Below are 16,077 nucleotides of genomic sequence, written 5' to 3'. Positions count from 1 at the left end.
TGCTTCCCCTCTGCAGCAGTGGTGGTGCCTCCCAGGTGGCACCTGCCTGCAGGCATCTGGCCCAGGTGGTGCCAGGGGACACTGCAACCACAGAGGGAAGCACTGGCCCCCCCATGCAGCTCAGGCAGGTAGGCAGGCTCTGGGGAGGGGGGCAGAAAAAAAAAGATCAGGCTCGTTGCTTTTTTTGTTTTTTCTTCAGTGGATCCTACCTGCATGGGCTGCTTGCACAGCCTGTAAGCTGCATGAGGCCCAGTGCTTCCCTCTGCGGCTGCTAAGGTAGCAAACTAAAACATTTCAGACATGTTTTATTTTGCTACGGCCCAAAGTCAGTTAACTCGCAGTATGCCACCAGCAGTGTAAACAGCAGTGCCATTAACATGCCATTAAAATCACCAACCATGTAAACAGCAACACCAATATAGCGGTGCAAAAGGGCATTTAAGACGCTTTAAAGGCTAGTTTTGTGGTGTATACAAAGTCCCCAAAATACATTAAGCCAACTGGTTGAACAGAAATAACCAGTTGGTTGAATGGTCTAGTAGTCACTCTGGGATTTTCAAAAGTGCTTGTTGTTGGCTTCCCTCTGTCCTTATTAAAATCAGTTTGCAAGCATTTTTGAAAATCTCACCCTTATGTTTGCCTCATACTTTAAAAAAAGTTACTTTCAGGGATTGCATTTTGTGTTTTTTCTTTGCTTTGTTTCATTTCTGAGTCACAGCAAGCCCAGAATCTGGGATTTTACTGTTCTCTCAGTGGTTCTCCTGCCTTGTTGTGTTTTTGGTCAGTGACAAGATTATTAAAATGTTGTTGTTCTTTTGTGATGATAGTGGGCTTCCTGCTCTCCCTTATTCCATGGTAGGTACTTTATAGAACCACATCTGCTGTCTACAAACACTGCCACTTTAGGTTCCACTTGCACTTCACTTAAGATTATTTCTACTAGCTTTTATTCTTTTTTCTCTGCCAAAAATTTATCTGAGATGATAAGATATCTGTTAATGAGAGAATGAACAAACTCTGATCATTTAGGACTGTAGATATTCTGCAACAATTTGTTGGAGGTTTACACTAGCAACAATGAAGGAAAAAAGCAAGAAATAATCAATATATTTCTTCCAAACCGTGGAGTAAAGTGTTAAGTTGCTCAAACTTTAGGAGAAATATTTAACCATCTAATTTTATGTACCCCAGATACTAATTTTATATTTTCTTTAATTAAAGGCATTCATCAGCGGAAATAAGGAAGCAATTTACCGGTACTGTGGTGCCAAGCTTTGGACAGTTCTGTAAACGAAGTATAAGTACTCCTGGCTTTTCTTCTCTCCAGCTAGTAAGTATTGAGTTTAGTTTTTTATTTATTGGTTTTACATTTATACTGCTTTATGTTTTTAGACTGAATTAACTGAACCCTTTTAAGGGGCTGGTCTTGCTTTTTGCTGCCCTCTGCATAAGGCTGTCATAAAACTACTCCAATGTGAATTGAGGCAATTGTATATCTGAAATTATTGTCAAGGGTACCCGGAGCCTGAGACAGGCACTCACTTTGCAAGCTGGTATAAATCAAAGTAAGTAAAGAAATGACTGTGCGTATTATGGCCTTGTGCTGGGATTGTTTTCGGCCCTGCCCTGTAGGCATGTATATGCATAGAAGTAGGTACTTTGTGTGCTGGCTGATGATGATCTTCAAAGATGGGTAGGTAGCTAGGAAGAAATGTTGCTGGGGCATAATTTTACCCAAGAACATGATTCTTATTTAACATAAGTGTATGCAGTCCGTTGCTAGGTAGAGGAGGACAGAGAAGCAGTAGTAGGCTAAGCGCTTTTCCAGGGGTATGTGGTAGGGTTTGGTATGCATGCTTTGAAGGTCACTGGCATAGTTTTGCTTGGATTAGGTGTTGCATAGCCCCTCAGCCTTTTCTCCAAGCATCCAGATATCATAGAAAGGAGGGCAGCCCCTGTTTCGTGGAACAACAGGAAGTAAAAATTTTAAGTTCTTTTAAAAAGCCTGTTACAAGCTAAAGACGCTTTTTAGTAGGAGAAGGCAAAGTCTTTGTGCAGTGGTAATTGTGAAAAGTGGAAACACTGTATATAAGCTATCACTTCCTGTGTGTCAGGGCTTACTACTAGCACTCACTTCCTCAATCTGAAACTGTTCGGTGTTCAACTTGTTCCTTGTGGTTATTCATCACGAGAAGGCAGGGTTTTCTTTTCTTTACTCACAGAAAACTGCTTCTGCTGTTACAAAACTTGGTAAGATTACATTTCCTGTAGTCGCCATTTTGTGCGCTGTCACAATTTATGTGCTTCTAACCCATCATCCAAAAGGTATGTTTGTAATAGTAATTTATGGCTATTTCTGTAGGGTGATTCATTTGCTCTGTAAGTGTGCTGCATGAAAAAGTATAGTGGGTTATCATCAATGATTTCCTTTCCTTCTAAAAATCTGCCTCTACTACGGTGATAGTTCATTACAATCCATCTTTATTTACCTTTTGCCTTTTCATTCATTTTTATTCTTTATAATTTTGCAAAACTCCAAAATGTAGAAGCATGTAATTCAAATGATAAAGATTTATTTGCAATGCTTAAACTAAAAATTAGAAGCCAAGTTAAAATGCGATTGATTTGGCTGCTCAAAATGGCCCTGTGGGGCAACTGTCGGGGCCTCTGGGGCAACTGTGATATGTGATGTCTAATAGGCATCGTTTTGTTTAAAAGATACTACATATTATCAGGAAACAATTGTATACTTTTCAAATTTATTTAATTTGTTTTTAATTTTCTGTAAATTAATGTTGTTAGCCATGATGCCTTAGTATTTAATGCTTTACTTACTGATGGAACTATAGATAAAGATAAACTATAGTAAAGAATACTTTTTGAAGTTTATAGTGTTCAGTTAGGGAAGTGTGAGATTTAGTTCAATATTTTACCGAGTATCAGCAATTTGTTTGTTACTGATTCATATGCAAAGTACAGTTAGTTCATGTCCTGGAGGTCCATAGTCTTTCAAGGACTATTTGACAGTAAGAATGATTAGGCAATCCCTGTCAATTTTAGGCTTTCCCATTTAGAGGACACTGAGAGAGATTTTCCCAGAAGTTATTTCAGAGAAGTAAAATGCCTCTTATTACTTATAAAAAAAATCCCCATTCTTTTCCATCTTTTAGAAAAAAAGATCAAGTAGTTGTAAAATTGTAGGGGACCTTCTAGTTTTATTTCTGAAGAAAAGTGAGGGTTTTAAGAGATGGATTTATTAACCTCTGCTATAGCATTTCCTCATAATATCTTGTTCTTTTAATTTGTTTTTTTAATATATTTATATTTCACCTTCATGTTCTAAAAAGCAAACAATGGGGTATTTCTGACTTTTTGGACTTATTACGTTGCCTTCAGAGTACTCCATTTCCAGTATTTAACCCATGTTTTCATTACTCTCTCAAATAACCACATTTAGGGATGTGTGCCATATTAAGTGTAAAATGGGTTAGGCCAGAGATTTGATGAACTTTTTGACTGCTGAGCATCATTGCATCATATATAGAATGCAAAATTTCCCTGTTTTCCTAAGACTTGGACTCAATGATGTTGGATATTGCAGATGTAGAGGTTTGTGGTGAAATCTTGGATCCAGTGAAGTTCGTATAATTTAGTGAAGCCAAGCTTTCACCTACTGTATCAGGGGATTGTCAAAATCAATTTATGTTTTACCTTTTCCCATTAGAGAACCAGATTGGCCCAACAGATTGTTATGGGAGAGTTACTTGGAAGGACTGGAAAGCCCAAGGATACTGATACAAGGGACAAACTCAAGTCTATATTGGTCTTCTTGAAGTAATTCAGCATCACTTAGCTTTTTTAAAAGCAGTTTCATTTCATTAGATAGCTTGCTGGGATATTCTTTCTGCACCAGTGGAATGTCCAAGTAAACATCCTGTTATTGCATAGGAGTCATGCTCAGTAGATATACTTGTTCACATACACAGAGTACAATGAGAGTAATACTCTCAACATTTTATGGTCAGAATATTGGGAAAGTTCATTTGCAGTACTATAAATCATACAGCTGGGCATGGAGCACCCTGATACCATTATTATAGAGAAAGAAATGCATGCTACCAAAAATACCCTAAAATTCTTAGAAGTGGCACATGCCTAATATAGAAAATGGAAGGATAAATTAGTGTCTAACAAGATGAAAACAAGACAGGGCAAGAATTTATAAAAAAAACCCCACTCACTGAAATGTAAAATAACTGTAACCAGATGCTTGATAAAGGGGAAAGAGAACCTTCTTATAAGGCTAAATTCAAAGGTGTTATTTCCTTCTATTTAAGATGGCCATGGTTTTTATTTGTATGGAAAAACATTAAAACATAAACTGCCTGACTCCAAATTAAATTTCTGAAACAGTTGTAGCTGCAACAGTAAATGTAAAGGTTGTATTCATATCAGAGACATTGATTTCACATTTTCTTTAGCTACTGAATATTCTTCATCACCTCCATCAATAGAATAGTATATGTAGGGTGTGGTGTTTTCACTTGGTAGGGACGGAGCACCTTTGGGGTGCTCGCCATGTGGCAGGGGATGCAGTAGGCTGGGGCAGAGCCCAGCATGGAAGGCAGGTAGGTAAAGCCCTCTAGATCCCATTCTAAGGGGGGAGGTGTGTGGCAGAGCACCTTTGGGGGTGCTCGCCACTTGACGACTCTCACAAGCTCTGAGGAGAGCCTGCTTTGGAGGAGCAGCAGGGGAAACCCGCCAAGTACCGTTTTAAGAAGGAAGGTGTGTGGCAGGGCACTGTTGGTGCCTGCCACTTTAAGACTGGGGCCAAGCAGCCAGTAGGTGCTTAATTGCAGTGGCCATTTTAGAGCTCTGGCTGCCCATATAAACAGGGCAGTCCACTTCTGGCAGCTGAGGCAGCAACGTTGCCTGGCTGCAAGGTTTAAGGTATCATTCTTGGAGGTAATGGAGGAGCTATAGGGCATGGCTAGGAGGCTCCTGGTCCTGGGCAAGACCTAAAACTGCACCCTGAGGGGAATGGGTAGCCTGGTGGGGCTCTCAGTGGTGCAGGAGTCCCCAGGAAATGCTAGGTCAGTTATCACCCCGGTGTAAGGTGGGTAGAGGTACCTTAACCGAAGCCCTCACCTTTGGGTGGGTTTGTGTAACACTGGAGGCAGTTGGGGCCAGGCACGGCTGCTGCCACCTGAGCCCTGTGAGGTGCAGGACCCTGAAGAGAGAGAGTGGGGGCCAGACACGGCTCCAACCACCTGAGCCCTGTGGGGTGCAAGACCCCAAGGAGAGAGAGTGAGGGCCAGGCATGGCTACAGCCACCTGAGCCCACTGGGGAGCAAAGCCCTGTGGTCCTGAGTGAAGGGGGCAGAGATGAGGAGCCCTGAGTGAAGGGGGAGGAAAACCAGAGGGCTGAGAGCCCAGTATGTTTATATAGAGAGAGCACAATGACCTGCTGCTCCAGGGAGGGAGGGAGAGTCTTCATGAGACCCTGGAACACCAGTCCTGGTGTGAGTCACATGACCCACAACCAGATGGGTAATCCCTAGTAGGGGCCAGAAGGTGAGCCCAAGAGAGTGAGGGGGCTTGTGGCAGAGGCCTGATGTAGAATACCCTTGGTTGGTCAATGCTGGGGCCAGGATCAAAACGGTCAAAAGGGCTAGGGGACCACCGCGAGGGCTGCCTGGAGCTGAGGTCCTGGGGTTCTGACTGGCCTTGGAGGCAAGGCCAGGGCCTGTGTGGCCAAAGGTACCGGGGGACCACGCCTGAGAGGGGAAATAGTTTCAGGGAGCTATGCAGCCCGAATGAAGGCGGGGTACGGCGCCAGGATGGAGCGATCTTAGAGGGGTCCTGGTAGGAGGATTTTGGGGACCAGTGTGGGGCTGGTGAGATTCACATTAGTGAATACCCTCTGTGAGGCATGGGCTGCAGTGTAAGGGAAATACGGAGCCGCAGATAGTGCCCCCTGGCATCAGGACAAGAATGGGCAGCCTTCCACCTTAATTAACATTGTAATTAATTAAGAACAAGCCGTGGCAGACGAGTCTGGTGGGTAGCACGCCCAAAGGCAAGTGGGAAACCTAGCATTGTGGCTAGGCGTGGAGCCCCACTTTGCCACAAGGGGTCGTTTATTGTTAGGTACTTTCAGAAGCATTCTTCTAAAGTATTTGGGCTACTGGTGTAAGAGAGGCTTTACAGTCTTTCCTTACAGTCAAGGAGCATTTAACAGGTTGATTTGATAGCTACTTCAGTGGCACCTTTCCCACTGATTCACTAATTACAGCAAGGCTATGTTAACCAGCACCTTACAAGCTGGCATGCTGTGTTAATCAGCATGCTGACTTGTAAGGTCTTGTAAGGGAAAAGTGAAACTGGAAGTGCTCACCATGTCACTTCTGGTTTCATGGAGCCCCCACGGCCTGGGGGAAAGCAGTCTGCATTGCTAAGCCCCCACAGCCCAAGGCATAGCAGCCTACGTGGGTCCCTGCTTCCTGTCCCTCGGCCCGCGGGAGGGGTGGTGATGTGGTGGGAGGGACGGCGACACCCCAAACATGGTGGGACAGGCAAAGGCACCTGTTCAGGCCACTCAGTTATCCAGCATATTTTGTTATCCAGCACCCTCCATTCCCCATGGGTGCCAGATAACAAAGCTTTTACTGTATTCTAATATTATATTTACTTTGTGTTAGGCCCTGACTACATGCAGCACCCAGCGACTAGGGAGATGATGATCCAATTGCCCATGGATCCTGTTACTCATTAGCCAGAACAAGCAGGGAGCAAACACCAGCACACATTGCTCACAGCAGCTTTATTCAGAATGGAGACAGCTTCGTGTGAGCTCCCTCATGGACACACAGCCTGTGAAACCAGGGGAGCAGCAGTGAACATTAGTTCTTTCCACATTTTATAAACCTCGGTAAATACTCATTAACATTCACTCCACCTGTGTCCCTCTTTGGGTTCCACCCATACCTCCTCCTATCTCAAGCTCCACCACCATTTACTTCATTAGCATGGGGTTGCCTGTGCATTTAATTCATTTACATGCCTCTGCTAAGGGTGCATGTGTAAGACTTTGACCTCCGCTGCTTTTGGTCACTTGCTGGTTCTTTCTGTCTTCTTGCTGACTCCTTCTTCATCTCCAAGGTCTTGCTTCTGCTTTATCTCCTGATGATAGCTGGTGGGCTGCATCTTATTTTCCTTACACAAGGAATCATGTATCTTGCACACTATCCCATTGTTAAAAGAACTACTTGCCTAAGCATCTGCTTTTGCTGAGACACAGATTAAAACCTTGTTCCAGCTGCAGTTCCAGTGCTCCCCAAAAATCCAAATATTTTCACCCTAGCACCTTCCATGGATCACATTGTACACAAGTTTTCATAGATTTATCTACAGATAACAGAAAAGGATAGATCATCTAAAGCTGTGGCTTTTATGTAATTTCATTATTTGTGAAGAAATCTTCCAGTATAGTATAACAGTTTTTGTAACAGACTGGAGAGCAATTTCATTCTGGCTAGAGACAGAAATTACATATAGATTGGTATAAGTAATCAGAAACTGGTTCAAATCCTGTAACACAACAGAAGTTCAGTGCATGTACCCCTTTTTCAAAGTGGCAAAAACTAGCTTAAAATAAACCTGGATGGTAATATCAGAGCACACATATATATGACCGTGGAGGCTGCTCCAACATGCCGGAATTCCAGCACGTCAGAGAGACTCAATTAATCGATTCTGCTGGAGTATGGAAATTACTTTGTCTTGTATTTCAGTGTCCCTGTGCTTAAAAATGGCAGCGGGGGTGCTTGAACTAAAGCTTGTCAAGCATACTTTAGTTCAAACACCCCTGCCACCATTTTTAAGTGCAGGGACAGTGATTCATGAGATGCAGCAGAGCTTTAATTAGAGCAGCTCTTGGAGCCACTCTTATGCTACCCCCTCCACCTGCACTTGACTTAACTAATTTAGGTTAAATTGGTTTATTGAACTTCTGTTCCCAGTCCCCTCCAGATTCAAGTTAACTCACAGTTCCGCAGCATGCCAGGATGCTTTGTACCTTCTCCGCAAATCTCCTCTCTCAGGGTTGGCAGGCTAGCGTTGGCCCAAGCTGCCTGCTCCAGCCAAGCAGGGAGGCATGCTCTAGTATTCCCTAGCTTCTGGCCCAAAACGCAGCACGGGCTGGATGCGACCCACTAGGCCATTCTATCCGGCCCGCAGGGCCCCTAAACAATTTAGAAAATTAGTATTAATCTGCCCTGGGCTGCCTGTCATGCGGCCCTCAATGGCTTGCTGAAACTCAGTAAGTGGCCCTCTGCCCAAAATAATTGCCCGCCTCTGTTTTGGCCTGAGTCACTGCAGGCATGTGGCTGCATTTCTGGAATCAAAAGTGAGTGTCTGTTCCCTTGCTTGTTGGTTCAATCTGCACAGTTTAGATTAACCTGTGAAGATTTAATAGATTCAGCTTTGGACTTTTTAACTGTCTGTACTTAGACTGTGTATTTGAAAGGCTGTTTTTACTAGTTAATGCAATTTCTTTTTGCTTGCTATGTACCATTTATATACGTATTAACTTATACACTTAATATATAAGGAGATCATAGAAATGTTTTGTTTATAAGTGCATATGGTCTTGTAGTGAAGATCTTTTTCCATTCTGCAGGAGGAAATTCTGTCACTGTTGTTCAAACTATGCAAGTAAAAAGAACCAAACAACATTATACTGCATGCCATTGGAAGAATTCACATCTGTTGAACTTTGTTCTGAACTTGATGTACTGTATAATTATGCCTTCCTTAAATATCCTTTGGCTTGCTTAAGCTGAAGCATAATATACTGTAGAAATGATGTGTATAGGTTTGCTGTAGTAATTAGCTATATTATAGCAATTTACTATAGTAACATTTGGAAAATAAAACTGCTGTACGAGACAAGGCTATTTTCTCTAGGTTTTAGATGACAGTCTTATTTGGGGTTAGGTACAGACATTAACAAAAAACCAAGGCAGAATCGATCATAGTTGTGCAGTTTTCTGTAAGTGGCATAGTTTAATTTGGTAGTGAACAGAACACACATTCGTCCTTCGCAGGGTGGGGCAAATCTTAGTCTAGGTTCTGCCATTTTTAAACCAGTCTATGGGTGCTTGTACATGTGACAGGGGTTTAGTCCTCAGATTTTTATTCTGTGCCCCCTAAATTTAAATCCAGCTCTTTCCTGATCCTGCCCACTGGAAGCCTGCTGGTGCTTCTCCCCAAGCCCACCCGGGGAGCAGTGCCCAGCAAGCAGGCTCAGGGAAGAGTTGGATCAGGCCAGGTGCTGCCTCTGAGCTGGGGCAGCATCTGACCTGCTAGCAGCCTGCCCAGCCAGCCCCAGGGGCTGCTGCTACTGCAGAGGGAAGGACCGGTGTCTTCCACAGGTTAGGGGCCCCTTGGCCTTCTGGCAGCTCATCCCCTGGTTGCAAGCAGGTTCTGGCTCCAGCCAAAAAAAAAAAAAAAGATTAGGCCCCTTGCCACTTCTGCCTTTAGCAGACTGTTGTGGCTAGCAGAACAGCTGGGGCTGCCTGGAAACGGACTGGCTTGCCCCTGGGGAAGTGCAGGAAAGGCAGCTGGGTTTGCTGGCAGCTGGAGAAGGTGGTGGGGCAGGACTTTGGAGGCCTGGACAGGCTTGGGGAAGCATTGGATCAGGTGCCTCTGAACAGGGGCAGCACCTGGCTACCTAGCAGCATATCTTGGCTTCCAGCGCCCTGCGTGCCATCCCTACCACCTTCTCCCACCACCAGTAAACCCAGCCACCCTCCTACCACTTTCCTGTACTGCCCCAGGGGCAAGCCATCCCATTCCTAGGTGACCCCAGGTGTCCTGCTGGCTGCCGGAGCCTGATGAAGGCAGAAGTGGTGAGTGGCCCACCCAATCCTTTTTTTCCTGCGGAGTCTGCTCCCTCTCCCATAGCTGGGGGGTGAGGTGACAACTGCAGCGTTGCAATTTGCAACATTTCAAACTAAACTACATCAGGATGTAGTTTAGTTTTCAACAATGAAAACTCATTTTAAACCCCAAAACTCTTGCACGGGTACAGTGTGATGCCATTAAGCCACACAAAGTGACATTTTTGTCACGTGTACATGATAATTGCGTCATGTGTACAAGCACCCTTTGTGTGCCAACCTCCTGTTCTGGTACAGGTATGTGTTGGTTTCTGATCATCTAGACTAGTAAAAGTGTAATGTCTGTACCTGGGAGTACCAGATCTTTATTTAGACTTGTGACTACTTTGCACGTATGACAGTCACACCCAAATTATTTCAGCCAAGGTGCCCCAAACCTCAGGCATTTGGATGATTCTTACTTTGTTACTTGTGTTTGTTTTTTCAGTATCTGCTTCTGTGTTACTTGATGGGCTCAATTTACATGGTCTGAATTTCTGCTGCCTTATGCTGAAGATGTTTCAGTGCCCTCTCACAGTTGCCTGCATGCTGTCTACCTCCTTGCTTCTGGATCACCTCATCTGCTCCTGCCTCCCTCTGTTATCTGTCCCGGCTGTAGGTTGGTTTAGACTGAATGACTCCATGAAATAGAGTCCAGCTAAATTAGTCTCTAGGGGACCCTGAATTGCTTGAACCAGCCTTGATTCTGTAGATGTCAGTGAAAGTTCTGTGCAGAGACAAGTGAAAATGGGACCTAAATTTGGCATGTTCTGCTTTTTTTTTTCCCCTTAATTTTTAAAAATTCTTTATTCCTTTCCTCTTTCATTCCTAACTAGAAGTTTCACTGGCTCTCTTCTGGTTTGTTTTGTTTTTGTTTCACTGCAGTGCATAAAGTGATATAAAATGTGCTTTCCAGTTTGTGTAACAGATGAGGCAACAAGAACTGATTAAATGGCCTTAAGATTTTTATTCCTTTCTTTCCAAAAGCCCCCACCACATTGATATAAACCATCTGTCTAATTCTTTATCTGCTCCCAGCCTCAGTTTTATGACGCCGTGGATCCAGTGGATTTTGAAGGTTTCCTGATGACACAGCTGAACCACTTAGACTCTGATCTTGTGCATGAACTTGGTGACTTTCCTGAAGATGATTTGGAAACTGTCTTTACTCCAAAAGAATGCAGGACTTTGCAGCCATCCTTACCAGAGGAAGGGTGAGGAGAGTTTATCAAATATATATTTTTGTGATTTAAACCATATTTCAAAGGGATGTATGCATAATTTCATAAACCTCATTATACCCTTGATTCAGTAAGGCACTGTTGCACATGACTAACTTTTGAGCATGTGAATCATTTCATTAGGTATATAGCCTTGCTGAATGTGAACTATATGAAAAAGTCTTGATTATAAAACCTAGGATGAAGGTTGTGCCCCAAAGAGCAGAAGTCTCTGCTTCTGAGCTCCTACACATTTCCCTGATAAATGCATACAATGGGACTCCAGCTCTGCATCCTAATTCACAAACTGTAAAAAAAAAAGAAAAAGGAACTTTCTTTTTCTTATCCACACTTTTATGTGAATAAGTTTTTCAGTGTTGGCTTTAATTGAAACCTACAGTTGAAAGTGTGCTTCCGTACAGACATTAACACTCTTTGCTTATCTGCCAGGGTGATGGGTAGAATGTCTGCACAGTGCAGAACATGCCTTTGAGGGATACGGTGGGCTTGCTCTGGAACTGAGAGCAGTGTAGCCACTTGAGTACTAATGAGTTAGATTATAATAAGCTCTTGAATGCATGCAGCACTGTGGTAACCCAAGTATACCGCTTCTGGAGACAGGGTGCAGAAAGCACATGTCGTATCTCTGCACAGTGCTGTTTTAAGCCTGTTGCCTTACACCTATTCTAGAGGAATCTGTTTAAATATGATAGTTACTTTCAGTCCAGATTTGTTCCTCTGTGTTCCCCCTCTTCCTTTGGTCTTCTCTACATGCCTATTCTCCATTGCTTCCCCATCCCAAAGCACTGGTGGTAGGAGAAAATATTCTTTGGGGAGCTGGGGGCAGTGTAGGGCTGCCCTTCCCTCCCGCAGGGCTCTTGCAGGGCTGCTTCTAAGCAGGGGCGCTGAGTGAGGTGCTGTGGTGGTGGGGTGTTGTGTTGGTACTCTAGTAGTGGACCCACATTTTGGGGGGGCTAAGCCCCGTTAGCCCCAGCTTTCTGCCGCCTATGCCCCAAGACACGGCAGTCAACTCATAGGTCTATTCCATAGCCCACTGAAACCAGTGGGAATTTTTCCATTGTCTTCAGTAGACTTGAGATCAGGGCCCAACATTTGCTAAGTACTGCTGAGTTTGTAATCTGAAACTCTGTTATATCTCTGCTGCTGCCACCAGCACCCATGGGTGCTTTCACCAAGCACCGTGTGTTGACAACAATAAAAATAAATGGTGGTTTACTTTAGCAATGTTTTTAAGCTGTTTAGAGAGGCACTGCTCTATTCTAAATTGTGAGAGGATTTAGGGCCTCTTCTGGAGCTCTAATGCATGCATTACTTTCTTTGAGCTTAATGGAGGTAACATGTATGTAAGGACTGGTTTGTTTATAGAAGAGAGCACACAATGTATGTCACATTTTAGTGACAAAAGCATTTAAACAAGGAAGTAACCTAGATCTGAATTTTAGCAGAGGATATTGGTGCTTAAACAATCAAAACTGGCTTTTTTAATTTCTTACTCTGCCACCACCTTTACTGCCTTGGGCAAGTCTAATAAACCCTGATTTAACAATTTACTTATCTGTAACATGAAGGTGATGACACTGCTTAACTATCTCCCAGGGGTTTTATAAAGACTAATCTTTGGAAATTGCTTTAAATCTGTAAAGTAATAGGTGCCTGATCTGATAATAAAATTGTTAGGCATATTCCCTTTGATTTTAATAGGACTTGAATGGGTAATAAGTACAGTTACTGGTGTTCATGGAGTTTTAATACATTTATTTAGATTTATATGCATTTCCTGGATATCTCTGAAAAATAGAGTTTGCTGGAGAGGAAAAAAAAAAGATGACATTGAGAAGTTTCTAACAAGCCTTAGCAATTTGTGCTATCTCATTGTGAAATGAAATTGCCTTGTTTCTTTGAAAAACAGTAGAATACCGGGTTGTTTTGAATGTTAGGACAGGTGTGATATACAGAAGGGTCTATATAGCTATCGTCTGATATGAAGCAGTCATTTAGATATATTTGAAGTCAGCGACATTCTGGCAAAGATTTCCTCAGTCTTTGAAAGAAAACTAAACCGTGCACAATTCATGCAGTATTTTTTTGTGCCTGAGTGAAAAGCATGGGCTTTGAGTTATGACAGATATTCTGTCCTTCCCTCAATCCAGTCTGTTCAATAAATGACATTTATGGGCCATATTCTTGGCTGTGCTGAGCTTCAGTGCTGCAGCAATTTCAGAACTGTAGTTATAGCTCCTTGATTTCAGGGTGGATCTCTATCACCCCAAGCCCTTATAAGAGGTGAGACACCCTGAGATATATAGTCTAATATGTGCCTTCTAACTTGTGCAACTCCACTGAAGCAAATGGGAAAATAAATGGAGGAGCATAGATGTCCTTGGGAACAGAACATGTACTGATACATGTTAATCTGCTGCAGTAGGACCTGTAAAAATGGACCTATGTAAGCACATTAAGGATGGGTTTTCAGCCTTAACCATAGATTTTGTATGATTGCCTTGTATTCTACACTGCAGTGGCGACGCATAGGGTGTGCATGGGGGTGCATGTGCATCCCCTGAGAGCGCCGGTGCACCCCCTGACTGGCCGCACTCGCTGCTTAGTCAATGGGGGGGAGGGCAGGCGGGAGCGCCGGTGCCCCACTCTGCAAGCGCTGCACCCACTCCCAGAAGGAGCCACAGCCACTTCCGGAAGCAGCTGCAGGATTGGCCACAGGGGTCTCCCCAGGCAGCAAGATTGGCTGCGGGAGGACCCCCCTGGTTAGCAGGCCTGGTTGTAGTGGGGGCATATGCCTCCCCTGACTAAGGTGGCACCAGTTGCCCATGGTACCCCGAGCTTGTGACATGTGCTGTCTTTAATTTGCATGCATAAGAAACATTTGTTTTAACTGTTTCCAGCAACTCTTTGCATAAGGCAGCAGCATTTGGACATTTTACATCTCCCATGTTAGTATTAGTGCTTTATAAGAAAAGTCTGAGCTGCTGTGCCATGGTGCCTGAGTCTGGTGGACCTACATCCCAGAAGAGCAGAAGGGGTGTTCACTCTGGTGTCCTACTGCCCAGGAATCAAGAAGCATAAGTCACCAGCCAAGCTATTGAGAGGGATACCAATATACTGTGTAACCATACAAAAAAAACCCCTTGTGCTGAACCAAATACAGGAAATTGAGCATGAAGTTTGTTAGGTTTCTGGCAAGGGGAACACACAGCTGCTATAGTTACCAAACAGGAATTGATCATATGAACCGAAACCAATTTTAGCACCAACTTTGTCTGTAACTGATTATAGATTTGGTTAAGAGGTTGGGTTTCTTTGCTTTTTGTTTTTGTTAGGCAGTTACTACCAAAAATTAGTGCTTTCTAAGCCTGATTGTGTGGTCTTGTGTAGATTTATCTTTGGGACAGACGTTAGGCGTACACCAACCGGTTTAAACCTGTAATAGAGCATAAGTTCAGTACACATAAACTGGCTTCAGAATGGCTGAAATTGGTTTAAGATTGTGGCAGTGCACTTGCAGTGCCTGCCACTTTAAGGACAGAGTTAGGCAGCCAGCAGGTGCTTAATTGTGGCAGCCATTTTAGAACTGCCTGTATAAACATGGCAGTTTGCTGTTGCTGGCCTGGGCAGAAACATTACCTGGCTAAGCTGCATGGAACGTCTAGCAGGTAGGAGCTGGAGGCTCTTGGTCCTGGGCACAACTTAAAACTGCACCTTGCTGGGGATGGGTGACCTGGTGGGCTTCCTGGTGGTTCAGGAATCCCTAGCAAATGCCAGACCAGTTACCTCCCCAGTGAAAGGCGAGGAGGGGCACCTTAACTCCAGCCCCCTATCTTTGGATGGACTTTGGAGGCAGTGTGGGAATAGTGGGGCCAGGCATGGCAAGCAGAGTGTCACCTGAGCCCAGCAGGGATGCAAGATCCTGGAGACCCCAGAGGGGGTAGCGTGAGGAGTGTAGAGTGTATCCCTGCACAGACTAGGGCTGAACAGGAGTAAGCCTGAAGGGCTGTGCGTGAGGGGGCTGAATGAGGAGTAGACCTGAAGGGCAGTCCCGGGGGTGTAGAGCCAAATGGGGAGTAAGCCTAAAGGGCAGCGCAAAGGTCAGACCTGAGTGAAGTTGATCATGAAGATAAGGCGTTAAGGTGGGGTGTGATATAGAGGCCCTAAAGGGGGCGTAGTAGGAACCCCATTTGTGGGAAAGACACCAGCGCATGGTTGTGGATGCCTGAGGCTGTAGTTTGGTCCAGAGGCTGAGTAGAGGACTCAGCCAGAGAGTTAGTCCTTACCAAGTCCTGACCCTGGTAAGTCCTCTGCTGCAAGGAGGCTGTGTGTGGAATGAAAATAAGACCAATAGTTGAGCATAATGACCTGCTACTCCAGGAAGGGAATGAGAGTCCCTGTGAGACCTGGGAGCACCAGTTGTGGTGTGGGTTAAAAACATCATGTGGATGCCATCTGCAAGGCATGGGCTGCAGCATAGGGGAGGTTGGAGCAGCAGATAGTGCCCCTGGCATTGCGACATGTAATGGGCAGTCTTCCGCATTTACCATCCATGTATGGGAACAGCAAAGTTGTGGCAGGTGAGACAGGGCAGATTGCCACATAGGGACAGGTGGGCAGGCTGGCACAGCCTCTGTCACAGAGATAAACATGGTTGAATGTAGTATCAGACTTAACTGATTTGGGTCAAACTGGTTTATGCAATGTCTGTCTGAAACCCCTTCCTGGTTTAAGTTAAACCAGAGTCCCCCAGCATCCCAGATGCCTTGCAGCCCTGGGTGGGGCTGTCTTCTCCAGAGAGCTGGCCTGGCCCTGCCCCTCTTCTCCCTAGCTGGAGCTCCAGCAGAAACTGCAGGCACAGCAGGGTCTGCCTTGCTTCCTCCTGGTCCCTGCCC

General features: G+C 44.5%; 1 protein-coding gene across 2 annotated transcripts in view; it reads left to right on the top strand.

Moving 5' to 3' along the window:
* Positions 1-16,077, top strand: part of DOCK8 (dedicator of cytokinesis 8) — a 137,207-nt gene that overhangs the window by 28,711 nt on the left and 92,419 nt on the right. Inside the window, exons 2-3 of one of the 2 annotated variants that reach the window (XM_019555324.1) lie at positions 1,222-1,330; positions 10,980-11,155. In XM_019555324.1, the coding sequence (XP_019410869.1) occupies positions 1,222-1,330; positions 10,980-11,155 (285 nt within the window). Of the gene's footprint in view, positions 1-1,221; positions 1,331-2,259; positions 2,326-10,979; positions 11,156-16,077 lie in introns of those variants that run through there. The other variant, XM_019555325.1, reaches the window with a different exon arrangement.

This window comes from Crocodylus porosus, unplaced genomic scaffold, assembly GCF_001723895.1.
Source record: "Crocodylus porosus isolate Cpor-Errol unplaced genomic scaffold, CroPor_comp1, whole genome shotgun sequence".
Classification (NCBI taxonomy): Eukaryota; Metazoa; Chordata; order Crocodylia; family Crocodylidae; genus Crocodylus; species Crocodylus porosus.
This window is presented reverse-complemented; position numbering and strand designations above follow the sequence as displayed.